Source organism: Ixodes scapularis, unplaced genomic scaffold, assembly GCF_016920785.2.
Source record: "Ixodes scapularis isolate PalLabHiFi unplaced genomic scaffold, ASM1692078v2 PGA_scaffold3__209_contigs__length_174095766, whole genome shotgun sequence".
NCBI classification, from domain to species: Eukaryota; Metazoa; Arthropoda; class Arachnida; order Ixodida; family Ixodidae; genus Ixodes; species Ixodes scapularis.
Window position 1 is genome coordinate 45,634,289 of NW_024609868.1, and position 26,588 is coordinate 45,660,876.

Below are 26,588 nucleotides of genomic sequence, written 5' to 3' on the forward strand. Positions count from 1 at the left end.
GTTCGCTCCCCGCGCCTCGTAGCAGTGTTGTTGCAGTGGGGGGCTCGTTAAAAATTTTGGGGTTTTTTGGACTATCTAAATCACTTTCTTCCTTCCCATCCCCCCCTTTTCTACTACGCATGCTTCCCCCTCTGCAAATATCAGCTGACCTTCCGACCTCTGTTCTCTGTTGATAGGCAAAACAACCACTAAAATTAGAAAGTAATTTGTAATTTGAGTGGAAGTCACTCGGAAAAGTAGTTAAAGTAAACTACTGATTACTAGAATAGAAATGTAATTAAAAGTTACTAAACTACCCAGAAAAGTAGTTAAACTACAGTAACTTGAGTAAAGTAGTTGAACTACGTACAAGTCTGGCCTGGCAAGCGCTCTGCGTAAGTGTTTTCACTGATCTGCCTAGCCCCGCACACCATCACATGGGCCAAGAAAGGTGTAGTTTTACTGCAGAGGAGAAATCAGCAGGGTCCAAGATGGTGACAATGGAGGATGGGGGACTGTTCCAGTGGCTGATGGCTTGAGAAAGGAATGACCAATTGAAAGCGTTCGTAGAGCCAGAAGTGTGTTTGATGGTGCAGACGTTGTTGAGGCGAGAAGATGTTCGGTCGAAAGGTAATAACAAAGTGGTTTTGAGGTCGGGAATGTGGTAGTAGATTTTGTGAATAAGGCACAGCTGAGAGACTTTCCTGCGAAGCTGCAAAGAGGACATGGTTAGTTCAGTTTTTAGCGCCGAGACACTGAAAGAAAAGTCATAAGTGGATGAAATGAAGCGAGCAGCTCTGTTCTGAACTGCCTCTACAGCGTATTGATCAGGTACAGTCGATGGGTATTCCAGATGGTTGAAGCATATTCTATTTTTGGTCTGACGTACGTGTTAAAGGTTAGCTTAGGGACAAAGGGTGGAGCGATTTTTTAAGTTACGTCTGCTTAGTCCAAGAGTTCCAGATGAATCGGCGGTAATGACTTCAATGTGGTTATTCCAGGGAAGGTCAGATGTTAGTCTTACACCAAGGTATTTATACACAGTAGCGGTCTCAATCAGATCGGAGTCCATGAAGTAATTAAATGACCGAGTGTTTTTTTCTTGGTGAAGTGGATTAGTTTGCGTTTATACTTGTTTGGTGACATAATCCACTCTTTGCACCAATTGTTAATTTTATCTAGATCTTCCTGAAGCTGGTTATTATTTTGCACACAAGTTACTTTGTTATGGATGACGCAATCGTCGGCGAAAAAGCGTTTTTTTGAAGAAATCCCAATGGGAATGTCATTAATAAATATTAAAAAGAGTAAGGGCCCAAGTACGAACCCCAGGGGAACACCAGGAGATACATTTATTAAGGAAGATTCATGATCATCATGGACGTGACCTGTACACGGGAAAAAAGAAAGTCACGAATCCAGGCAAACGGTTATTGGTCGAGGCAAAAAGATGATAGCTTAGAAAGAAGGCGTTGATGGAGGACACGGCCGAACGCTTTGGAAAAAAAAAAAAAAAAAACTGCGTCAGTTTGGACGTGACATTCAAGGTTAGTGTGCAAGTCATGGATGAAGTCGCAGAGTTGCGTTTCGCAGGAAAGTACCTTTTGAAAACCGTGCTGCTGTTTAAAGAAAAGAAATGGGATGATAGGTGCCTCATGATATTGGAGTAGAGGATATGCTCAAGTAGTTTGCAAGAAATTGAAGTCAATGAATTAGGGCGATAATTAGATGCGGAAGAGCGGCTGCCCTGTTTAAAGACTGGGAATTACCCTTCCCACCTTTTGGTCAGATGGAAGGCAGCTTTGAGATGAGGACTGAATGAAGATGAGTTTCAAATACTCACTAGAAATAACACGGGTGTTTCTTTTAAATTTTAGGGTTGATGTTATCGGTTCCAGCGGACGAAGTAAGTTTTAGTTTATCAATCAATGTTTTAATACCAGCGGAGTTAACGTTAATAGGATGCATGCGCTCGTAAAGCTCTTCAGGGAGATTGGGGACGAAGTCCAAGCACTTCCTAACTCTCCCCCTCTTCCTAAACGTCCGTGTGTGTCCGAACACCAGAAACCGGAATTTTAAAGGTTAAAAACGGCACGTTGCGAATATGGAACGCGCACTTTCATGCAAAGCTGACGTCAAGTGACTCAAATCGAAAAACATGCATATTTACAGTATTGTTATCTCTTCTGGTGAAGGCTAAACAACCGTTGCATCCGTTTTCGCGCACGAAACGGTGCCTCCCAGAGAAAGTAAGAACGCAGTGATTGTCTTTATTTTAACAATGTAAACACACTTGCAGGCGTGCGCTGATGAAGCCTCAAAATCAAAACTCTCGTAGTGTGATTCGTGACTGCTCCGGCTACTACCCAACCTCGTTGTCACGCCACTTTCTGCAAGCAAACACTAAAATTGCCAGTAAACACACAAAAGCGACATCGATACAATTATCTTGTAGAATATCACCTTATTTAATCATAACTGTTTCAATAGGCACTACAAGTTGTATTTATTTTAAGAAGAAGAAGCAAAATTTTTTTCGTGAGAAAAAACAAAATATCAATGTTAAGTCTGGTAACGTTGTAATTTTGCCGAATCATTGCCACATCTTTAGAAAACTTCGACAAAAGTTGCGCCGAATTTTCGATTAAGGGGGGGGGGGGGGGGGGGAGGGGGTCGGGTTTGCCCCCCCACTCAAAAACAAGTTGGTACGCCACTGTCCCAGGGTCACTGTGAGCGTAAGAAACGGGGGGCGTGGCCTATTATGATAATCACACTCTTCTTGCATCGTGATTCGTTCATCGGCATTCTTACCGGCGAATGCTGCAATTTCATTGGCTGCGGTTTTATAATGAGATGCTCGGGGCTCGGCTCGGCCCGCGTTTCATGAGCTGTCTGTGACTATATATGTAGGGTGGTTCAAGTCACCAGGCTCGATCTAAAATACACCGTAAAAATCGACGCCTGCACGTAGCAATCTGAACTTTTCGTCAAAGGTGTAATTCACTGGTCGGTTTTTTCTTGTAAAATTACAAAGCGTAGCTCTCTTTCTTGAAAAACTAAGGCCAAGAAACTTGCCAGGGTCTACGGCGGGCAGCAACGCAGACGACGGGGGTCCAGTAGCGGGGTGGGTTTGGCGTTCATATTGATAGATAGCGCCAACTCCTTATCGCGACGGCTCGCGACCACCGTGGTTTATCAAAATGAATATAATAATTTTAATATGTACCTTCGGTTAAAAAATAAATGCGAACAATAAAAGCAAAACTTAAAGTCAAAAAACGCGTCTGCATAACGACGGCGCTTTTGCTGCCAACGGATTTCGCCTGCGTGTCTGCTATCTTTCGCTGGTCGGCTGCACATTCAGACGCTGCTCCCGACGGCATCTATTAATACGAACGCCAAACACACCCCGCTGCTGGACTTGTTCGTCTGGGTCACCGCCCGCCGTAGACCCTGGCAAGTTTCTTGGCCCTATGTTTTACTAAAAGAGAACTACGCTTTGTAATTTTACAAGAAAAACCGACTTGTGAAATACACCTTTGACGAAAAGTTTATATGGCTACGTGCAGGCGTCGATTTTTACGGTCCATTTTCAGTCGAGCCTGGTGACTTGAAGCACCTATATATTCGGAAAACTTCGCCTATGCAGAGCCGCAAGTTCGTCCGCTTCTTTTCGGAGGGGCCGTGATGACGTCAGAAAGACTCTGAGCTCTGATTGGCTCTGATTGAAGGATAGTGGGTAGACCTCAAAGCAAGCTGCCTGGAGGTCTACTCACTATCCTTCAATCATAGCCAATCAGAGCTCGGCGTCGTTCTGACGTCACCACAACCCCCCCCCCCCCCCCCCCCCCCCGCAGAAAGTAGCAGACGACCTTTGCGCTCCGCCCACACTCTAAAAAAATTCTGTGCGTCTACTTTCACGCACAGCCCTCGGAGAGCAAATCACAGCAACTTACGGAGGCAGCTCAGCGAATGACGAGGCCAAAACATATGTTTAGACAAAAAAAAAAAAAACGCAGTCTGAGTTGTCACAACTCGGACTGCAAAGCGTAACGCTTGCATTGTTTAATGTCACAACTCAGACTGCGTTTTTTGGTCTGAACTGATTGCCTCTCGGGGTATTGTGCGTGAAAGTAGACGCACAGATTTTTTAGAGTGCACTTCGTTTCGCCTTAAGCGCCGTTCACACATATGCAACCAAGTAACATCGAGAGAGACCAGACCGGTTTTTAAGCCTCTTGCGACGTCTTAGGACCAGCTCCGCTGCAGCGCATTCGGTCCGAAGACATCGCAAGAGGCTTAAAAACCGGTCTGGCCTCTCTCGGTCTTACTCGGTTGTGTGAACGAGCCTTTACGTCTGGACGCAGCCGTTGCTATTAGAGCTGATAGGATTAACCCAACAGCGTCCCAAGCCTGTCACTGGGCCTATTCTGTACACATGAATGGTTCAGCGATCATAGAACCCGTAGAAAAATACGACGGATATTATTTTTTTTGTGTGTGTGTTTTTTTGCCATCTTATCCTTTTATTTTGTTCTTTGTGTTTCATAGGCCAGAGATCCGGATGTGACATCCACCGTGAAATACAGTATTGTCTCCGGAAATAGTTACAATTTATTCACAATCAACTCCCAAACGGGCGACATCACTGTGACAAGCCGGCAAGGACTGGATGTGTCTCTCCTGAGAACGGATCTGTAAGTTGGCCAGCTGTAGATTATTTTTGTGAATCTGTTAGAACAGTTATCGTAACAGAAATTTTAGTACATTTACTAAAACATCACCTTACTGCTTCTCGAGTAATTTTAGTAGTAAAGCCATCTTTTTTCTGTTTTATACAGAATCACCCTCTCTGTTCAAGCCTCCGACAGTGGGTCGGGTATCGACACAGCTGTGGTCCAAATTACCGTCAGAGTAAGATTTTCTCGTTTATAAATATTTTTTTTATTTATTTACTATTGTTTTTTATTGTTTGTTTGTTTCTGCCTTCAATGATTAGGATGCGAACAACAACAGTCCAATCTTTCAAAAGAAGGGATATTTTTCTTCGGTTCCGGAAGCATCCCCTCCAGGTATGCAATATTTCATAACTAAATTGCTCCTTTTTTTTTTAACAGAGTTGGCTTTTATTTATGTGAGTGCAGTATTTCAATCGAGAAAAAAAAAAAAGCACATCCCAATGTCTTGTCTGTTTCCAGGAACTTTGGTTGAACAAGTATCGGCTCACGACGCCGACACTGGTGCAAATGCTGTGGTGACGTACCGAATTCAGAAAGGAGCTTTTGATGATTTTGTGATCGATGGCAGCACTGGTGTCGTCTCTCTCTCCCCAACAAGCAAACTGGACTATGACAGACGGAGTTACTATGTTATGGAGGTAAATATGACCTTCTGATCGTTTTACCACAAATTTTTTTGCATGTGCATCTTTAGAAGTGCTTAATAGTATTTTTTTTTTTTTTCACAACTGTGACTCAAACAGGTCATTGCTGTGGACGGTGGAGTTCCGGAGAAGACAGGGACCACGACTCTTAGTGTTAATATTCTAAACAGCAACGACAAGATGCCGTACTTTCAACCCACCACCCAGAGGACGCAAGTTTCTGAAGGTTTGACTTAATTTTTTTTTTATCTCGTTCTGTATAGAAGGGCCCTTTCTATAAAACGAATTTGTCCAGTGATTCCCATACTGGTTCGCATACACATAAAAAGATGTTGTTTTTCTGACTGTCATTTGAGCAGGCAGACAACACGCATAATTCAAGTCCGATCAGCAGTTTTATCAGATTAATTTGTTTTATATCTAGCTATAATATCGTTATATTCGAACTACAAACGAAACCGCACAAAGAAAAAAAACAGGGAAGTTTTTGTTAAAATGTTTGTATAATAGGGAGTGCCAAGGGTTCTCGTGATTTGAGGAATGGGAATTTGAATGTAGCAGCTTCGATACAGTGCACTTGGCCTAAAACTGTATGATATCAAATTTGTACGATCGTTTTAATAATAGGCATAACATTTAGGTTTTTGTTCAATCGGTTATTTCACGAGCTCCTGGCAACTGAGTTCGCTATGCCATCTTGTTCCCAGACTCAAAGCAGGAATGTAAAACTCATCTGTCCCTTGGTGACAGCAATGTTAGCGTCGTTAGCGACAAAAAAAAATACTTCGTGTGTTTTTAGTTTGACTAAACGTCATGTAAAGTTCGGCTCCTGGTACGGGCTAAGTAGCTCAAAACGTTTAGAACACTATTGCCACATTGTCTTTGAGAACAATTGTTCGACTAGCCGACTAACATATGTCGTTTGCATCCGTGCACAATCTCTGCGTCCCTTGAGTTAGCATAGTTATATCAACTCCTGTTCCCGACGCCATCGAGCCCGAGATACGATGTCGTTGAGCGCCTGAAAAAGTAACAAAATCGCGGTACTTAGAATAAAAATAGTCCCACAATCAAAAAGTGATTTCCGGGAAAATCAAAGAAACGCGAGCGCGCTCGCGCTCGCGCTCTACTGACTAGAAGACCTCAAGCGCGAGCTTTCTGCCCTTGCTAACACAAGTGTGAACCAACGAGGTAGAGGGGCTTAGAGTGATAAACCGGAAGTTCGGAAGTGGCACCCCCCCGGTTGCCGCCATATTTTACGCAAATGTGACCACTCGTCACGTAACCTCCCGAGAGCCGTGACGTCACAGGTAAGATGGCAGCGCCCAGAGCTGGCGGATGCGAGTTTGTTCGGTGCGCGGCAGCCGTGATGTGCAGCTGCTTTCCGACGATTTCGTGCTTTTTCGTGCTCGCTGACGCAGGTATAATGTGAAAATATGAAGGAATGAAACTTTGTACCGTTTTTGCGCAAGATCGCTCTGGATCATCTGGACATTAACACCTGTGAGACAGCATCAGCCGTACCGCCGTACCGGTGCTCGGATTCCGGGATGTGTTCGAGGATCGATAGAACTTTGAGTGCTTTTAACATGAAATTTTCGCATTCTCTTAGCTTTGTTTGAACGTTGAAATATCTGAGAATCTACGCGAAATGTATACGTCGCGTTAGGGCCTAAGGGAAGTTGTTTCAGCCCTCCGTCACCGAACAACCATAGCAACTTTTAGCGAGGAAGCTCCTGCGATTCTTTTGTGCTAATCCACGATTCTACATTCGATCGCTTTTCTTCCTTTTATTTTTTTTTTTTGTGTGTGTGAGTGCGAAGTGCACCCTTATTTTCAGCTACGAGGATGGCGTTTTATTGAGTACGGGGAAGAATAAATCGTTGCAGGCACCTGCTTCAAAGCTATTCGGCTTGCTATAAGAACAAGTGTTTTGGTGCATGCATAGATTAACTGCGCATTTTTTCAGTTTTGTAGGATTTATTGCAGCTATACTCTTTTCCATCAAGAGTGCATTGTATTAGTCGGTCAATTATTTAATTGTTCTAATTACCTGCATAAGATGATTCACATTTGTGTTCATCCCTTGCCTGGAGAGCAGTCTTGTTGAAAAATGTTGACTACCATTCCTTTCGGTCTCTTCAATAGACTCTTTTTAAAAGTGTGGGCTGTCTATACTTCGCATCACCGTAACTTAGAAAAGGCCAACCGCCACAGCCCCCTCGAGCCAATCAGAGAGACGGAGTGAAGGTGTGTGACAAATCTGTGCAGACGAGCACTCTGGTGATATGTTGTCATGTGCCTCTCTCCAATGTGTGTATTGACTCACCGAGACCGTAGCCTTTGCCGTCTGCCAAATTCTGATGAAACAAATTACAGTAGCTACTACTGTAATTACCCTGGGCTTTCAGACTTTGGGCATTTGTTCGACAAGAATGTTATCATGTCGTATTACACCTGAGACTGCAGTGGAGGAAATTTTGAGACGTTCTCTGTGTCTGTTCCTTCTACTGAAAGTTCTTCCGATTCTTCCACCGCAGTCTCAGGTGTAATACGACATGATTAGCTACCACCAGCTCGCCTGCACTCTCACCGTCTTTTCACTAAGAATGTTATGTCCGCCATCCCTGTGAATTCGGCTCAGCACCTATTGGACTCGAATGCTGCATTAGCGTTCGACGTGAACTGGGGCCCATTCGTGTGCCTTACGCCGAAAAAAATGGTGACAGTTGTGTTGCTTGATAAGGTTCTGCAAAGGGTCTATTGTGTCATACATATAGGAAGTGTCATGCTATATAACAATGCATCAACACATACTATTAAACTATATGCTCAGAGGTGTGTTTGTTTTTCCAATTAACAAGTTACAGCAGTGTGCTTTAATGCTATTATCATGTGTGTAGTTTTAAGTATCCTCTCTGCAATGTCTACGAAGGCCCCTGGAAGGAATAAATTAATAAATAACATTTTCACATCACTGGAGTTGGTTTTCGGATGCACCAGATGTTCAGGAAAGGTTGAACTAGTGCAGCCCCTTGCAAGAAGTCTGCCAGTTTGGTATGACCCCTTAATTAATATTGAAGGGTCAGAGATGAGAGTGTCCTCGCAAGGTCCAGAGCGTGCAGTGGACACAATTCTCGGTGTGTAGACTCTCAAGGCATGAAGGCAAGCGGAAATATGTTTATCTAGTTAGTGTATCAAATATGTTTATTTCCACTTGATTACATAATTATTGATTCTTAGGAAATGGTTCCATAACGAGTTCTTTCTGCGACAGTCTCGTGTCAGCCATTTAGTCGTAGTACCTGTGGACCTTGTTGTCGGATGACGCTCCTGGCACGTCGGTGTTCAGTCTTGTAATCAGACGTCATGTGCGGCCACTGACGTCTGATGCACTGAAGCTGCAGGGCTGGCTTCTAATCCGAAAATTTTCCTGGTAGTTTTCGGCATCAATGCAGCAAGCTCGGGCATGTATTGCTTACGTGGCTGCGCCTTTTGCTGTACAGTTGACTTGATAGCTGGCAACAATTTTTGTTTGCTATCCAAGTCTGGTGATGCTTGCAGTTCACTTTTGAGAGCAACCAACCATTCTATTCCTTCAAGTCACTCAGGGGCATTCTCCCTCAAAGTTGGAAATTGTGTGCTTCGTGGAGTGGACACAGAAAATTGGTGTCAGCAAATTTTTAGGTATTGTCCTTGGACGACAACCGACACCAAATCCACTGTCACAGCATCGCCGCTCACCTGCTTTGTCGTGCTTACCTCTTGTTGAGGTGATGGACATGAGGAGCTTCGGGGTAATCAGGGATTCAGAATCTTCGATTCAGCACCTTCGGCATCAGGGACAAAGGTCGCCGAAGGTAATCCTTAATCTCCCGTGGTCGCTCCTCGAGACGTGATCGAGGGTCATTTGGCACGAACCCTCGCAGACCAATTCATTGGTACGGGCTGCATTGGTAGACATGGTCGGCTTCATGCAGTGGTAGCAAAGTGGTTTTCGGTCGCACATTCGCATCACCTAAGTTTTCTTCGGTGTACATTGTTGAGCACAGACCTACACACGATGTCGGGAATGCTTCGGCATTAGAGTGTCTCACTGAATTGGCATTGAATACTAAGGGGCAGCCGGTGGCGGTCGTCGTGCCATTGTGGCGTAAGTTGCCCTTGGTTTGTCAGATGCCGCTTCGCTCGCAGAAGTCTCGGTTGAAATACCTGTCAAACTTGTTCCGAAACACTCTCGGCAATCAAAATAAAAGCCGGGCGACTGATGGCAGGAAGTAGCTTCCTGATCTCCTCCCAGACAACGTCGTGGATGATGTCGTGGATGCCTGGGAGGCTGGCGTCGAAGTAGTAGCTGGACAACTCGAGTGTCGAGACGCCGGGAAGTTATTCACAGTGGCAGGCTCGGGCATGCAGTGCACATTCCATGTTGGAAGCCTTGGTGATATGAACACTTCGACTATTGTTGGGGGTTGCGGACAAGGCTGCCGAAGGTGTTGTCCCTCACGTGAGGGGCATGGAATCTTAGGTTCTTGTCTTCTGAAGCATCAAGGTCGGCGTGGGCGTGGGCGCTCGATCAAGCGCAAAACATCCTCCACGAGTGCGGTGGCGCTCTCTTTGGGGCCGTGTCCTGGACAGAATCAAGAATACGGCTCTCTCTCCTTGATGTTGGCTGACGAATGTGCGCTTCAGCTCGATCTTGCAAACTTCCCATGACGTTAAGGAGGATCCATGGTTCTCAGACCAGCGCCGGCAGTTTCCTCCACGAGAAGTATAGGTTCTGCAGGAGCTGGTTGTCTGTCCACCCAATGTGGCGGGCGACACTGTCATATTGTTCAATCCAGTCCTTGACGTCTTCATACAGCTTGCGTGAAAAAGCGTCGGAGTGTGATTTGCGACGGGCATGCAAACAATGGTGGGAGGGGACACGGTTTCCTGCTACAGGTTTGTCATTGTTGGCTTAGTCAGCTTCGGATTTTCTGACAGGAGACCGAATTCCGGTGGTTTTTCCTGGTAGCAGCAACTGGCTCGGATTTCAGGTGCTTCGTGGTGTATTTTCGAAATTACTCATTGTGGTATTCGGTCGTCTTGCGGTTGTTCTGCCAGGCTCGGGTCAGGACTTTGCCTACGGCTCGACAGGGGTATAAGACGCAGAATAGTCCGCCAGCCGTGTCCCATTATCGGGTAACTCGGCTGAAGAGCCGCCGGGTTCACACAGAGTGAAGGGCTACGGGTAAAGTGCCCAGCACCTCCACCTGAACACACGATTACAGCTGAGCATGACCTGCAGTGTCCCAGAATAGTGAATATTGATAGAAGATAGGACTGGAACAAGGATCCGTGACAGTATAACAAAAACTAGCAGAAGAGAATCTATCCTGACCACTGAAGAAGCTGCATTGCTTTAGTGGCACTCTGTCCGAATAAATCCTCTCCTTCGGGGTTTGGCGACTGCCGTGGACGAACTGAACTGAAATGGATGTGGGACCTTTCTGGTAATGAGCCACTGCAGACTGTTGCCACAAAGCGGCGTGAGCTGGGTACGTAACACGCTTGATGAAATGTCCGGGCAGCTTGCAATTCGCGTAACGAGTGTGGATGAAACGTTTGTGTTGACGAAACGTGCGACAGACCAGCGGGATCAATGCCAACTGCAACATCTGTGCTCCGTGAAAGTGCACGTCTACGCCGGAACAATTTCGGAAGCAGCACAGCATCATTTAAAGCATGGCACAGGAACTACCAGCTTGAAGGCAGCTCTTCGGTGCGCCGCACACCTGTGCTCCTGGAAAGTGCACTTCTACGCCGGAACAATTTGTAAGCAGCACAGCATCATTCAGCACGGCACGGGAACTACCAGCTTCAAGGCAGCCTTCCGGTGCGCCGCACAACCGAAGTGAGCCCTCGGTCATTTGATCGAAGCTGCACCACGATTGCACACCGCCAAGCACGACTCACGCAATTTCCGTCGCTAAACTGTGTATCCAAATATATTGCACACGCTTCACTGCAAACCTCGAAGATTCCGATGGTCAACGAGAGCACAGAAACGTCGCCTTAAATTTTATCCTAGCGGTATCCGAATCAATCCGAGGTCCGAGCAACGTAGGTCAGATTGTCTCTTCCGTGGCAATATCCCGGTCAATCACCAGCGAAATGCACACCGTTTCTCTGTATTTTCACGTTATACCTACGTCAAACACCACGCTGAACTCTGAACTCGCTTTCGACCGGCCTCATATGACGGCTTCCGCGTCTGAAATCAACTCGCCGAGACGAACGGCAACCAACAAAGCATCCGACAAGCTCCGGCCCAGCTGCGGCCAGCCGCTGCATGGGCGCTGCCATCTTTCCTGTGACGTCACGTATTTGGTTTGGTCATGTGACGTGTGGTCAAATTTGCGTACAATGGCAGCCTCCTTATGGGGGTCACTTTCCAGTGCAGACCGGAACCCCGGTTTATCGCTCTAAGCCCCTCTACCTCGTTGGTGTGAACGCCCAGCCACGCGCCACCAAAGCACTGCGGAGGCCAGCGACTTCCCGCTGAAGGCTGAGGGTGAACGCGCTAAACAAGCTGGCTACGGCCTAGCTTCCTGCGAAGCGCACGCGTCCTTTTTTTGCGCTTTAATGCGTTTTCTTTTCTTTTTTTTTTTTTTTTTTTGATAGGACTGTTTAGGAGAAGCCGCAGCGCGACGCTGCCTTTTCATCTCTCTTAGAGTCCCTTCATACAAACACGCGTTTTTGCTTCAGTGGTTACGTATCTCAGCCATTTTTCTACCCGATCGTTACAACAAAGCTGCTAAGGGCTAGTTTCCCCAGAACCGTGTCCCCCGAAAAGAGATGATGACACCGAACTCTGGACACCTACCGCCATCTATGAGCGACGGCGGCAAGCCACGTATCTGGTTGCCGCCGTCGCTCATAGATGGCGTCAGCCTTTCCACTCTGGCTTGCTGACTTGCGGCCGGCCATTACTTTCCATTGTACAGCTCCACTAGTCTTCCTTCTTCACCAGAATGGAAAAACTGAAAGCTTTTTTTTTTTTTATGTTTTTCGAAATGCGCGCCAACTGGTTTGACCCCGCTCGAGAGCGTAACCTTTGCTAATGGTTAGACGCCATTCCATCACAAAAGTCACGCACTGAGTGCGCCAGCGTGTCACACGCTGGCGCACTCAGTGCAACAAATGATGCATTCATCCTTAGACAAACAGACATGTAGGTACCCTGATCCTTCCGTCCCTGTGTTTCTCGTTCTCAGAGTTAACGCGGCGCCAAAAACGGTTGCGCTGCTATCGCATCGAGCTCGACGCTGCATCACATTCTGTGCTAGCACTGGGCAACATTTTGCCTATGGTTTCTTTTTTCGTGATTGTTTAAAATTTTTGTGGAAGAAAATGTAACAAAGTGAATTGGCTTGGAACTCATGTGGATAACTCTTCTTGGTTTTTGTATTAAAGTCGTAGCACAGAAAAGCACAGTGAATGTTACCTACATTGCATTTTTTTCGTTAAAATAGCAAGTTTTTTTTTATGTTTCAGGTATCTTTAGAAAATATATAGCAGCATATCTAATATACTTTTAATAGTCGATAGAATTGAAACCCCCGGGAATTGAAAATTGTCATGTTTTAATCGAGCCTTTATTATGTTCTCAATTTTAACTAGACTTCCTATTCTGGAATGTCCAGACGCAAATTAAAAAAATGGCAGCCTTTGTTTGAGGCGCCCTGCCAACGACCTCTGCTTGTAGATAAGCCGTGGTCTTCTTGCAGGTGCTCAGATTGGACATGGCTTCTATGTACTGATGGCTAAAGATCCTGATGCAAGCTCAAGGGAGTTCCTCAAGTATGGGATCGCAGAGCCCATCACAGCCATTGCCAAAGATGGGAGAAATGTCAATGGGTCCATGCAAGCTTACAAGGTTGGCCTCATCGCTAACAATTTCAAAAATTTTAGAGCTGTTCGTGAAAAAAATGATTGAATCAATCTATATTGGAATGAACTACAATCCGTATATGTTAATACCCATCTATAAGGAAAAGTAGGGACATCATTGAAGGCTACGAGCCGATGGCCCCAATCAAGAGATACCAGAAGCACACCGTCACGGGTCTTAGTATCTTTCCTTGGCTGGACCATTATGGTGATACCGACTGCAAAAAAGAAAATACATAAATAAAAAAAAAATGTGCGCGTCGAGGAGAAGGGAAATGTCGCTACCTTACTTATTCAGGGGCCTTATGTCAAGTGCCCAACCTTTTTTCTCCTTTCTTTTTCCTTTTGAAGGGTTTCTTTGACGTAGACGCAGACACGGGAGAAGTAAGAGTGGCCTCCCGTCTAAACCGAGACGCCGCTGCCGTGGTCATGCTCACTACTGTCGTAACGGACGTGAGCGCCATTCCAGCGCAAACCGGCTTCGGTGAGTCACTTTCCTTCGCGCTTGCTACGATGGATTACTTATTCACTCACACTGTTGCGATGCACCCAAATTAAAATTCAGTTAAAGCAAGTTATACCGTGTCGTAATACATGGCGAAATTGCGCTCGTGCAATTACCGAGAATGAAAGGGTTGTTGGTTATTAAGTATATGCAGGGTCGCGGCGCGCAATGGGAATAAACGAAATGTCTGGCGAGGAGGAACGAGACGTAGCCTCCATAGCGTCACATCGCTGTTTTTATGAGGACTAACTTCGAACGAGGAGAAAGAAGAAAACACAGCACACAAAAAAGAGAGCTCTCGCGCGCTCCATCTGGTGGTGGTGCATGACACTTGCTAACAAGGGTAACCACCGAATTCAGAAACCTCACTCAAACTACACTCAAACTGAAGGGCCCCTCCACTTCCTCGAGGAAAGCGCGATTGGCCGGCGCTGGCCAATCGCGACGGCGGATCCGTCCTCGCGATTGGCGAGCGCCGGCCCTCGCGCCTTCCTCGAGGAAGTGGAGGGGCCCTTCAGTTTGAGTGTAGTTTGAGTGAGGTTTCTGAATTCGGCGGTAAGTGTCAGAGTGGAACCACACCTTCACTCTGCTTCCCCTTCATTCGGATTTCCTCTTCGCCCTGCCCCAAGCTCTATATTGATGACCTCTGCTATGGGGCGTTTGTTGGGAAAGATGTACAAATGCAGATTAACGTGTGAACAGCGGCAAATGACGAACCTTAATATATGCAAATAAAAGACTATAAGACCAGCATTCACAAACCTGTTAATCTGGATAAATTTGAAAGCTAATAATGATGACCTCCACCTCAAGGGGTGGCTCTAATTAAGGCGCTGTAGAACTTTCGTGAGCTTAGAATTTATTGATCGACCTATCCCACGTGTGTTATGTGCAGGCACTTTGGTGGTGACCATCGTGGACCTGAACGACTTCCCGCCATCTTTTCCGCCCCCCTGGAGCCCTGACCACCCGGAACTGTCGATCAGCGTCATGGAGGAACAACCCATCGGGAGCGTGGTTGCCTCCTTCGTGGCAACCGACCCAGATTCTAATATTGCCAGTTACTCCATCGAACCTGAGAATCGTTACTTTTCTATCGACAAGCTCTCGGGTAAGAATTGCACCCCCCCCCCTTTTTTTTTTTTTTTTTTGTTCTGTTTAATACGCATCATATTTATAGGACTGGTTATTGAGGTTTTTGTGTCCGCGGATTTGGCCTCGATAACGTCGCAATGTCACGTTCCAGTGGGATGTCAACCCAAAGCTACCCTAAGTGCGTAACATTTATAAGTCCTAGGAGACGTCATCTGATGCTATGACGTCACGTCACACTGTGGTATCAGGTGACATCATAACAACGCCGTGACATCAGACACCGTGACGTCACGGCACGTGACACCATGACACCACGTAACATCGTGAAATTGCGTCACGTGGCACTGTGGCGCCAGGTGTCACCTGACTGCTTTATACATCTACAAAACCCCTAGAATATGCCTTTCAGCGGCTTCCTTAGTGCGCCCACTAAAGCATGAGCGCGAAGAGGCCTCCTAAATGTTACGCATTTGGAATACCCTTGCGAGGTGCCAGAGACGCAGCCAATTTTTAAATGAAAGCTATTGACTTACTACGTTTCAAACACACAATCGGCGATCTACGACATTGCTCCTATGATTTCACATATGTATAGTTTATGCGTGCTTCTCTGTTCAGGTGTGGTGACAATCAAAGATAGGGTAGACTATGAGCAAGTCCAAGAACTGAGGTTTGCTGTCGTCGTCCGAGACACTGGAATTCCACAGTTGTCAGCAGCAGCGTTGGTCACAGCGAACGTTGTCAACATCAATGACAACGACCCTATATTTTCGCAGGTAGAGAGGCATTTTTTACCAATCTGCACGAGCAGCTCTGTTATACATAAGTTTGCAAACCGTTCGCTTGCCTAGCCTCTGAACTTTTTTATTCACAAGCGAAATCAACGTGTTTTTTTTTTGTTTTTGTTTTTGTTTTTTTGTTGCCGTAAAAATTTAGCTATCAACCGGGGTGTCATAAAATAAAATAATTTTTAAAGGTATTATCTTTAGTTATTTGGCATTTGTATTGGAATTCTATAGTTCACTCGTATTTTTATTGTATTTTTAAATGAATATTATGTTTTGCTTCAACTCTGCTTGGGCATCATTTATTTTTATCAAAAAGCACGGTTTTGTCTGTAGTGCACGAGATGTAATTATAATTTCAAGATATAGGACAGGTTAATTACTAATTACATGTGTAAAACAATGTTCCCACATAACATGCCAAAAATCCAAGAAACAGTCGCATATTCAAATTATCTTTTGCAGAGAGCTTACCACGCTTCAGTTCAAGAAAACGCACCACAAGGCACGTTTGTCACTAAGGTGGAGGCAAATGATATTGATGCTGGCGAGTTTGGTTTCGTCTTTTACTCACTAATCGGTGAAAAAAATACAGACTTCAACATAAATGACAAGGTATGTGGTTTTTCTAAGCTAAGGGTAGTTATTTCGGCATAGGTGTCGTATCAACCAGAGAACCAAGTGTATTGATACTATTTTACTAAAAAAAACGTTGTACAAAATTTGTTTGTTCTAAATGTCCATTCTTTTAATGTGTTCTTTATAATAAACTTCCACATGCAGGTTATCAAAACATGGTTGTATATTACGTATTGCGGTGCCCCTCTTATCCTACACTAAAAAGGTTTGAATATTAGGAACACGTCATTTTAATTGTCTATTTAATTTCGTTTACCTTGGGTTGAGTTATTATAAGCATGCACTTGCACGTTGTTAGATACCCCAGCAGGCGAGCGCTCTCGCTAAACTGCTACTTTTTGCGTCCGGGCAAGCACGCGAATATGTTACCTACCTTTCGCAATTTAGCACCAATTACTGCTACAAACAGCAGAACAGAAGATTGTTTGTTTTTCCTTTAAATAATGATTGTCGTATACGTGTCCATCTTCTCGTAGCGAGGAGCATGCCCTGTTCCTTATCCCTGATTTAACATGAATAGATATTAGCTAAGGAAGGCCAACAAAACAAGGCAAATGCTTAACTAAAGACTGACACAGCAACACAACCTTGATGAGACAAAATTAAAAAAAACAATATTAATAATAATTAGCATTAGTGTGTACTGTAGTAACACCAAGTTTGGGCAATATTAATAAACAACAGTTATTAAAATTTGTGTATATCTTTTTTCTTTTTTTTTTTTTCAGGGTGAAATTAGGGTGGCAGGAATGGCGAATCTTGATAGAGAGGTCACCACAGCTATTACTCTCCAAGTAGTGGCTTCTGACATGGGTCACGACAAAAGCACCCGACGTTCAGTCTCTGTTCCGGTAAGAAAGCATATAATTAGTACTGTGAAAAAACACCATGATTTAGATATCTTACTATTCGCTAGCAGAAACTAGACTTCATTTTGGTCGCCATTGCACATGTACACACTTATTGTGCTTGCTATATTTAATTTTAGAGTGTAGCACTCTAAAATTAAGTATGCATTGTCCCTTCTCTTGGAATATTTGAAATTATGTTTTGTGATTAAAACACATATAAAAATAAAGCATTAACCTCTCCTGTTTTTACTAGTAAAACTGAGCCTCATCAAATCAGAAAAACAGAAATTTTCGCTAAACGCAGGCCACAATATTCTTCCGTAAACTATAACGCATCATATACAAAAAGAAAAAAATAGATGACGTGTTGTTCAGTGCCAAGCTTATTTGGAGGCGGAAAGCGCATGGAAAAACAAAGAAGATAAGTATTTTTGTACAATTAACTTCCTTTAATTAGCAAAAATAAATGCATAGTTTTAATTGCAAACTTATGGAGTATAATTTAAAAGCCGCTAAATTAGTCACCTTTGAAAAGCTTTATTGAAGCATGCGTGCGCTCCTTGAAAGCGATTTTGGTGTCCTATTGACTGCTGTCGTAAAGATGCAGCCATTCCAACACGTTTTCAAAACCTTTGTCTTATACTACCACTACCAGGGAATAGGTATTAATTATATTTTATTTTTATGTGTTAAAAAGCAGCATTTTTTTGCGTTACGTATTTAGCAGTTATCGGTAGTCCGTAGCAAGTTTCTGATTGAAGCGTCGTCTTTACTAAGAAAAAAGATTAGTTACTCAAATACTTATCCTCAACACCAAGTCTATCTCTAGGTACGTCCTCTGGCTGTGACCAGTACGTCATCAACTGTTTTTCGTGCGATGTGCAGATTTGCAGAAATAGTTTGGCCTAGCTGCGTTTCCGTTAAATTTACTGCATAATTTAGAATAATTTTGCAGTCACAATATATGTAATTTGCGAGATGGGCAGCTCTTAAGGACTTCTTTTCCAGGTTTATTTGACTCTGCTCGACGACAATGATAGCCCGCCAGTGTTCTCAAAGAAAACCTACGAGGCGTCATTTGTGGCTAACAGTCCGTTGGAATCTGCACAGAGCATCGTTCAGGTTTTCGCCACAGATGCTGATGAAGGAATTAACGCCGAAATTCGATACTCTATCGTTGCTGGAAATGAAAATGGTGAGTGAAAGGCGTTTTGTTCACAATAGAAAAGCCATATTTATGTAGCTATAGGGTAGCTAATGGATTTCAGAGAAATCAGAAATAATACGAAGAACTCTTGCCGTGAAATATACGTATATACAATCTCCGGTTGTTTCTGAAAACAACCGCAGGTTTTACTCAAAATCTAACGTCAAATAATCTGCAGATTATTTATGTTTTAAGTTGGGGTTAACTGGGCACTTTATAATCCGTATGAACGGTGTGCATCGAGAAATAACGTTATTTCTAATTTACTCTTAAAGATATGTGTATGTAGTGTATGTAATAATGAAGAGTAGTTTTCAACATCAAAATATTACGATAATGATTATAGATATTATATTATATTACATGTAGCTCAGTAAGGAGTTGACTGTTAAACAAATGTACACTGGTATATTGACAGGCGCGAAACGTCCTTTTTTTTACTTTTCCTCAAATCTAAAAGTTTTTTTTTAATGAGATTTAGGTATAAATTGTTAATTCGAAAGCATTAACTATCCCATGGAGCGAAGCGGGCGGCGTCGGTAACCGCGAAAAACGGGACCTAAATTCCCATTTTCCAATTTTCCCATTGGCTGAGCGAAACGGCACCTAAATTCCCATTGGCTGCGACGCGTCATAGTTCCAAGGAACGCCACCCCACAGAGAAGCCTTCGTCCAGCCAGGCGCCCCAGTCGGCCTCTGCGGAGGACAGCAGGGCGCGCTGCTTGTAGGAATAATCTGCGTGTGGGAATGCTTTTGCATTTTTTGGAACGCGCAATGACAAGGATCGTCTCCAAACTCACGTGTCACAAAAAAAATTTTTTTTTTCAGGTGTGCTCGCGGTCAATCCGAAGACCGGCATAGTGTACCCCGTGAAAAAGTTGGAAAGCTATCGCAAGGAATACCGCATTGGTCTCGAAGCAAGAGACGGGAACGGAACAGGTCCCAACACAGACAGCTGCGTCGTTCTCATCAAGTTGATTGAGATCAACTTAGACAAGCCGCACTTTGTTACGCCATCACTTCCAAACGCTACTGTCGAAATTCCTGAGGTCAGTTCGTGTAGTTAAGATCTGTACCATAATCACTGGTAACTTGAGAAACGCAAAGTGTTACTTATTGCGTTCGAGGCTTCGTAATTGGTTCTCCTGCTTTCTTATCGGCTAATCCAGCATTCTCATTGGCCGCGCAGTGCGGAGTGATAATGAGGTTCACGGTGCTCGGCGTGCCCTGCGTTCCTTAAGCCGACAGCAACCATATAACATCTTGGAAAACAAGTTTGAGTTGTAAAATATCACTGTATATATGCTTCCACACGCAATTAATTTTTGAGAGAACCTATGCGCCAATTCATCGTCTCTTTCAATCAAGATCGGGATCGCAGCACGAAACACTGCTCCTAGTAGTTTTACAGTACACCTGCATGGTTAGGCCAGCAAGTAGTCTCTGACCGAGGAGAAAATATTTCGCTGCAGTTACGGTCTATTTGATCAGTGAAGATGTTTTGCTTTGTTTTGTTTTAACATCGCGCTTATTTTCTCATCATGTACTACGCTATTTCGAGTACATGCCTATGGTGTAGCTACGGTGTCTCGGAGATGTGGGGGATCTTCAAAATACCCGTAAGGAGACATAATAGGAACAAAACAGCGCAAAGACAAGGTTTTTTCTACTTCGTCCTTGTCTTTGCGCTGTTTTGTTTTTATCATGTCTACTTGCCAACTAGCCCAAACTTCTACGTTAATCTACCCGTAAGGGTTCACCGAGCTACCAGATTTTCTCTAACATCTCTTCCCCTAAGTAAAAGTGTTTTCCCAAGTTTAATCACTATTTTAGCGTGTATCAGCCATCCCGTGAATCCATAAATATAACCAGACACTTTGAATTACTTTTTACAAGCTTTGAATAAGATTATGTGTACTGCATCATAGAGTATCATTACATGATACTCTATGATTTTCATCTTCATGTTCGAACGACTGTGATCTTACAGAACCAGACGCAGTCGGATGACGTAATAATGACGGTGGAAGCCGTGGACAAGGACCACGGTGACAATGGCCTGGTGTCGTACTACTTCAAAGTCGGGGACAGAAACGTCGGAGACACGGACCAGTTCTCCATCGACCCAATGACGGGGGAAATCAGGACCAAAGTGATCCTCGACAGGGAACTGAGACCACGCTATGAGGTATGTGACCGTTAGAAACATCCGATACGAGCACCTCTTGATCTTAACTTTGCATAAAACTGTGTTGTCTGTATTTTCGGTAGCAGCGGAAAGAGTCAGCCTTCGTCCGGTGATTCCGCTATTTCAGCCAGTGTCTGGGTCTTTTTTACCTGCATCGGGCAGTAGTGATACGCGATCGCATGCAGGCACTCGTGCCGATCGAAACGGGCTGGGGTGGGGATCGAACCCAGTATCCCTGGGCCTGTTTTTTCGAGTCTGGAAGCCCTGCCCTTGCAGTTTTTCTATGACGACATTTTATATATTATATATTTTTTTTTTGTATGCGTGCTTCGAGTTTTGCATTTGTTTTCTCTCCAAGAATCGTAGTAAAGCAAAAGAGGCTCTAAGCGAAGCACTATTGAAGTCCCCTTTATGTTGTAAAGTGAGATACCTGTACGTGTTCTTATTTTATCAAAACGTACGCGTTTAAAAAGCGGACAGTATTGTTGTTGTTTTGTCTCAAATCTAAATCTTGCAATGCCATAGTCTCACGTGAGCGACAGACAGCAACAGCCGACAGCGACCAACTTTAAGCAGCACGTGCAGTATGCAGACGAAGGTATCTTTGGCAGGCTTGCAATCTCTCGTTGCACGATCGAGTAACCGCAAGCCTGCCAAGGATAGCCCCGCGTACATGCTGTGCTGTTCGAGGTTGGTCGCTGTCGGTTGTTGCTGTCTGTGGCTTGAGTGGGCATATACGCCATTCCAATATTTACAAGTCCTCAGCCGAGCAACGCGCACGTTCTTCGCTTCAGAAAGCGAGCAAATCACGCGCCATGCGCACGAACATTAAAAATGTAACCGACCAGGAGCCCTTTTTTGAAAAGGTTTATGCACATTTCCACTGTTTACGAAAGTCATAGTCCACACGTGCTAAATCACAATCAAACCAGCGCTCGCTAACAGTTGCGGCAAGCCAGAAAGTGCGCGCGCATTATACACAAACACAGCGATGAAGGCGCCCTCATATGTTTTTATGGAAAGGTGTATAAGGACTACTTTGTGCAACGTATAAACTATGTACAAAACATAACTTTTTTTGCGAAAACCAGTCATTAGCGCGAAAACTAGCGCTAATCACTGAAACGTAAACTAAAATAGTTGCGAGGAATCAGAGACATTGCTGATGCTACGTTCTAATCGCACGTTATGTCGATCTGAGTGATTTGTCTTTGATCAATTCATAAGTCACATACTTTTATGGTTTTACTAAATTTGTTCATTATATATTTTTCCTTTATCCTGTATGTCGCAGTCATAACGCCAGACTTCTACGCAGCCAATGAGATTACGAAATTAGCCGTTAAGAACGTCGAAAAAGAAATCGAAAAACAAGAGTGAACATTAGCGACTCCTGCGCTTCTTTAACTGCACAGTGATCGTAGAATCACCGGTAGCCCATAAAGACACTCAAACGCACACAGAAAGATGAAGAACGCGAAGTCACGGCCAACTCACTGCGCTCGGTTGCGCGAGCTGGCCAATGAGCACGCACAGAAAGACAACCAACGCGTTGACGTTGCGCTTTTGGCGCTGCATGATTGGCCCTTGCGACCCGTACACCTCGGCTGCGCTCTGACTTATAGTGAAACGAAAATTAGAAGTCGGGAGGCCCAAATGTTCATTCCGCCATTTTAAACTATACACGGTAATCAACGGATTCGGTTTTCAAAGTACGTCGCAAAATGCCGAGCACCGTCCGCGCGAACGCAAGCTCTCCTTGGTTTTCCATAAACTTCCGAATCTGTGTAAAATTTATAAATTTGATCGGCGAAAACCAACAGCAGCATGCTTCTTTTTTTTTTTTTTTTTTAGTTATCTATTTATTTTTATATAGGTAGATGTTGTGTGCTTCAGAATTTACCTTTCCATTTTCTGAGCTAATCTGGGGCAAGACTATGCCATCAAAAGGCTTCACTGTTTGACCTTATGAAGTACGTTCGTGCAGTTATACTAACTTCCGCATGCCTAGATTAAACTTAGCGAGGCTACTTATGACTAAACAAATTATTTGTAGTCAATACGGTCAGTACGCAAGCGAGCTGATGGAAATTTATCATGGTGACTTTAACCCGAGACTGGAGCAAAAGGAGGAAAAACTCTGTTCAGGGGTTGAAAAAAAAACGGGGGCAGACACGTCTGTAACTCAGCTAATAAATTTATTTACCCACCCTCCTTATATACACATCTACTACGCCCCAGATGTTTTGCAGTTTTGTGGCTTGCTAAATCGGTATACAAGTAGAGTGATTAAACAAAATCATTAGCTGAGTTAGGAACGTGTCTGCCCCTGTTTCTTTTTCTACCGCTGAACACATTTTTACTCTTGCCGCAGGTCTCGGGTTAAAATCGTCGTGATAACCATAGTCGCATGACCTCTTTTTAATGTCTATCATTGACATATAAAAAATTTTTATTATAAAGCGCTGTTTTTTTAATTCAATTTGTTAACTCGCAATTGCAGTTTCTGTCAATCATAATTAACTTGAAGATCTTGTTTCTATTCCCATTTCAGCTAGTTCTAGTGGCACGTGACCATGGAAATCCTGCACCGTTCGAGACGCTACGATTTCTTACTGTAGTTCTAAAGGACATTGACGACAATGCGCCTCTGTTCCCTCGAACTAAGGTATAATAAATAACACGATAGTTACTTTGCCTACACATCCCACTTCTGTACGTAGAAAGCTTTAACTCAATTTATCTTTTATTTGTTCCAGGAAAGCAGCCCGTACATGTTTCACATCAAAGAAAACCTAAACCCAGGTTTCCATGTCGGTCGTGTTCAGGCAATTGATCGGGATGTAAATGAAAATGCAATGGTCTATTACTACATTATAGGTGAGCATCATTTCCTTCACGGGCACTTTGATTATTACCATCAGTCTTCACTTCCCTATAAACGAATATATCTCTGAAAAATGCCTACGGAACTGAAAAGCACACTGACCACAAATAATATGTACATTAGCTTTAATCATGACGTGACATTTAACATGTTTGCTATATATGGATGCAGGGATGGGCAAAATACATGCAAATATGTATCGAAATACAAATACAAGATACTTCGTCAAAAATATGTTTAAATACAAATATAATTACATTTCCAAAAAAGCATTTAACTACAAGATACAAATACAACCAAACGTATTTGGTCTCCTCCAAATACTTTTCCAAATACATTCCTCAAAATTTGCGTCAGCGACTTCAGGGCACGTGCAACGGGATTCTGGGTATCTCATTTCAATTTTGCATCGCACACTCGAGAGTTAGTGTGCGAGGCTCTAGTAACGTAATAGAAATATAATCACAAAAAAAATGTAATCAGCTTGGACGTAATAGGTGAAACAAGTACAAAGCTTCAAGCAGCATTTTTTTCGATTACATTTTGGTGTAGACCAACAGAGAACCGAGCCGACCAAGACGCGCAGCACTAGCTAGAGAATTCTTTATTGTTGCAACTCGCACCAGTTACGGAAATCTGGACGACCCGCACATTTAGAATGTTCCAGGCAAAAGTATGGATGAAAATCACAAGTTGTCACAGGCACTTATTTAGCCAGTCTGCCTTTGAACGTCGATTTCGTCACTATTCTTGCCCTGGACTAGCACCGTAATCACAGAGTCACTAAACGCTTGTGCTTGATTGAGAGACACTGCATTCGGTGCAGAACCTAGTTTTTTTCCTGCTCTGGACAGTGACAATAAATTTGAGGGAAGTATTTTCGCCCACAAAATTGTATTTAATTACAATTGTATTTGAAATACCCACGTCTTAGTATTTAAATACACACGTCAAATAGATTACCCAATTCGTAATTAAATAAAAATTAAAAATACACAAAGTATTTGAAATACGTATTCCAAATACTTGTATTTCAAATACTGCCCATCCCTGTATAGATGCAATGTATGACTTGTTGGGCATAACACATTCTATAACCGTTTAGTCAAATAAACGTATATGATAAAAGACAAATATACAGGGTGTTTAATTTTAATTCGAACAGATTTTTTTAAGGGTGGGTGAAAGTTAGACGAGTGCCGTCTTCGCCATGCATTTATCAGGCTCGGTGGACATTAGATGAGAGGATAATCGGCGTGATAAATAGAGTAACTCTTATTTGTTCATTAATGTTTTAATGGTTGGTTTTAGGGGGCATGTTGCTATTGAAGTATTTATGGCAATTACAGTTAGATACCTGATCAGCTGAAAGAATTAAAAAAAATGTAGAGTTTTTTTTTCACGCTTTATATGCCCGATTTAAAGATTGCGTGCAAGAAGCGCGCACCAAGCCCTGCCCACAATTACGATTAAAAGAGTGACGTAATAGTTTTAATCACATCGTCACTTGTGTCGCTTGCGTACCTACCAAGAACATGCTACCGAGATAGTGAGGTTATGATTGAAACGACTATGTCACTCTTCTAAGCGCCATTGTGGGCACTGCAGAGCTTGCGGCGCGCTTTTTCCTCGCAATTGTTAAATCGGGTAAAAAATGTGAAAGTTTATTTATTAGCATCTAAAAATCCAATACCATTTTGCAAATTATTTTAATTGGTCTGGCCTCTAATAGTAACTGCCCTCAATAATGCAACTGCACCATGCCCCCTAAAACCAATAATAAAAAAGTCACTTAACGGACTTTAGTTAAGTAGCCAACTTACCATAACGAGTATCCCCTCATCTAATGTACGCTGAGCCTAATAAATACATGGTGAAAACGGCACTCGTCTTTCACCTTTTTTGTGCGTCTTATCTGTTTGAATTGAAACCACGACACCGTGTATATTTGAGTGTTTTTATCTCAATTCAGGCACGGCTTTTAGGGTCAAATTTTTTATGTTGACCAAAAGATATATGTTTTTGGAGCATTTTTGAAATGAAGAATAGAACAAACGGCAAGCTTGGAGGGTTTTTGGTTTCGAGATCATTGAAGTGGCGAAGGCATAAAACATATTTTCTCACCGGTTGGTGATTGCACGTTTAATCGCTCGCTATTTTCTCATTTTTCAAAATGAAGCACTAAGACTCGCTTCTGACACTCTCGAAGTATACTTCATTGGGCTTAAAGAGTGTCTAGCAAAAATCATATATTTTGGAATAAATAAAAAAAATTCGAGGTCCCTTTGATGATTCTCAGCAAAGTTTGGCAAGCTTTTATGTGACTTATTTAAAATATTTAAATGACATCGACATCACCAGAAAGCTCAAATCTAGCTATTCTCAGGAAGTGAAAATCGGATATTATATGAACGAAGTAAATTGTCTTCGTACATTTGAGTACGAGTGTTTCGAAAATGTATCAAATTCGAAATCGATTTTCTCCAAACCCTCATTTTTTATTTGCCTTTATTTTTAGTAGCAAGGTATAATAGTGGTTTATCAGAAAACAATATAATATATAGTATTTTGTTTATATAAACCCAATCAAAGCTTGAACCTTGTCAGATGTGGGTTGTAATACGTCAAGCTTCGTTACGGAGTAAAATGCCTTTTACTCCAAATTGCGCACAAGTTCCCTTATGTTTAAGGTTACGCGTTAATTGAAGTCCTGTATTAGAAAAGCAGCTATACCACACCACGATATTGACCAAATAGCATTCATGCGAGTTCGCAGTCACGATGAACGACTCACAAGATTCAAGCTTCAATGTTTCTGTTTATACTTGCTGACAAACCAGAGGTTGCTACCAATAAAATTCGAAGCAAATAGAAAACTGACTTTTAAAAGAAAATCGGCCCCGATTTTGCTGGATTTTTGAATCATTCGTTCATTCAAATGTATGTAACATATTTTATTTTAAACATATATTGAATGTATATTGTATCAAAAATATATTCTAAAATATAAATAAGTCATTAAACCTACTGAAATCTACTTTGAGACTGTCACAAACAATCTTAGTGTTGTATTTTGAAAACTGAGAAAATTGTGACAGTCAAACATGCAATCCCCAACCGGTGGGGTCGGTAAT

General features: G+C 43.2%; 1 protein-coding gene across 1 annotated transcript in view; it reads left to right on the plus strand.

Annotated features, from left to right (window-relative positions):
* Positions 1-26,588, plus strand: part of LOC8051066 (cadherin-87A) — a 60,979-nt gene that overhangs the window by 18,333 nt on the left and 16,058 nt on the right. Inside the window, exons 16-31 of the mRNA XM_029967816.4 lie at positions 4,531-4,676; positions 4,821-4,893; positions 4,979-5,051; positions 5,178-5,356; positions 5,462-5,588; positions 13,135-13,283; positions 13,649-13,781; positions 14,698-14,913; positions 15,516-15,673; positions 16,148-16,297; positions 17,050-17,172; positions 18,181-18,367; positions 19,208-19,428; positions 20,370-20,567; positions 23,122-23,235; positions 23,327-23,447. Of these exons, the coding sequence (XP_029823676.4) occupies positions 4,531-4,676; positions 4,821-4,893; positions 4,979-5,051; positions 5,178-5,356; positions 5,462-5,588; positions 13,135-13,283; positions 13,649-13,781; positions 14,698-14,913; positions 15,516-15,673; positions 16,148-16,297; positions 17,050-17,172; positions 18,181-18,367; positions 19,208-19,428; positions 20,370-20,567; positions 23,122-23,235; positions 23,327-23,447 (2,368 nt within the window). The remainder of the gene's footprint in view (positions 1-4,530; positions 4,677-4,820; positions 4,894-4,978; positions 5,052-5,177; positions 5,357-5,461; positions 5,589-13,134; positions 13,284-13,648; positions 13,782-14,697; positions 14,914-15,515; positions 15,674-16,147; positions 16,298-17,049; positions 17,173-18,180; positions 18,368-19,207; positions 19,429-20,369; positions 20,568-23,121; positions 23,236-23,326; positions 23,448-26,588) is intronic.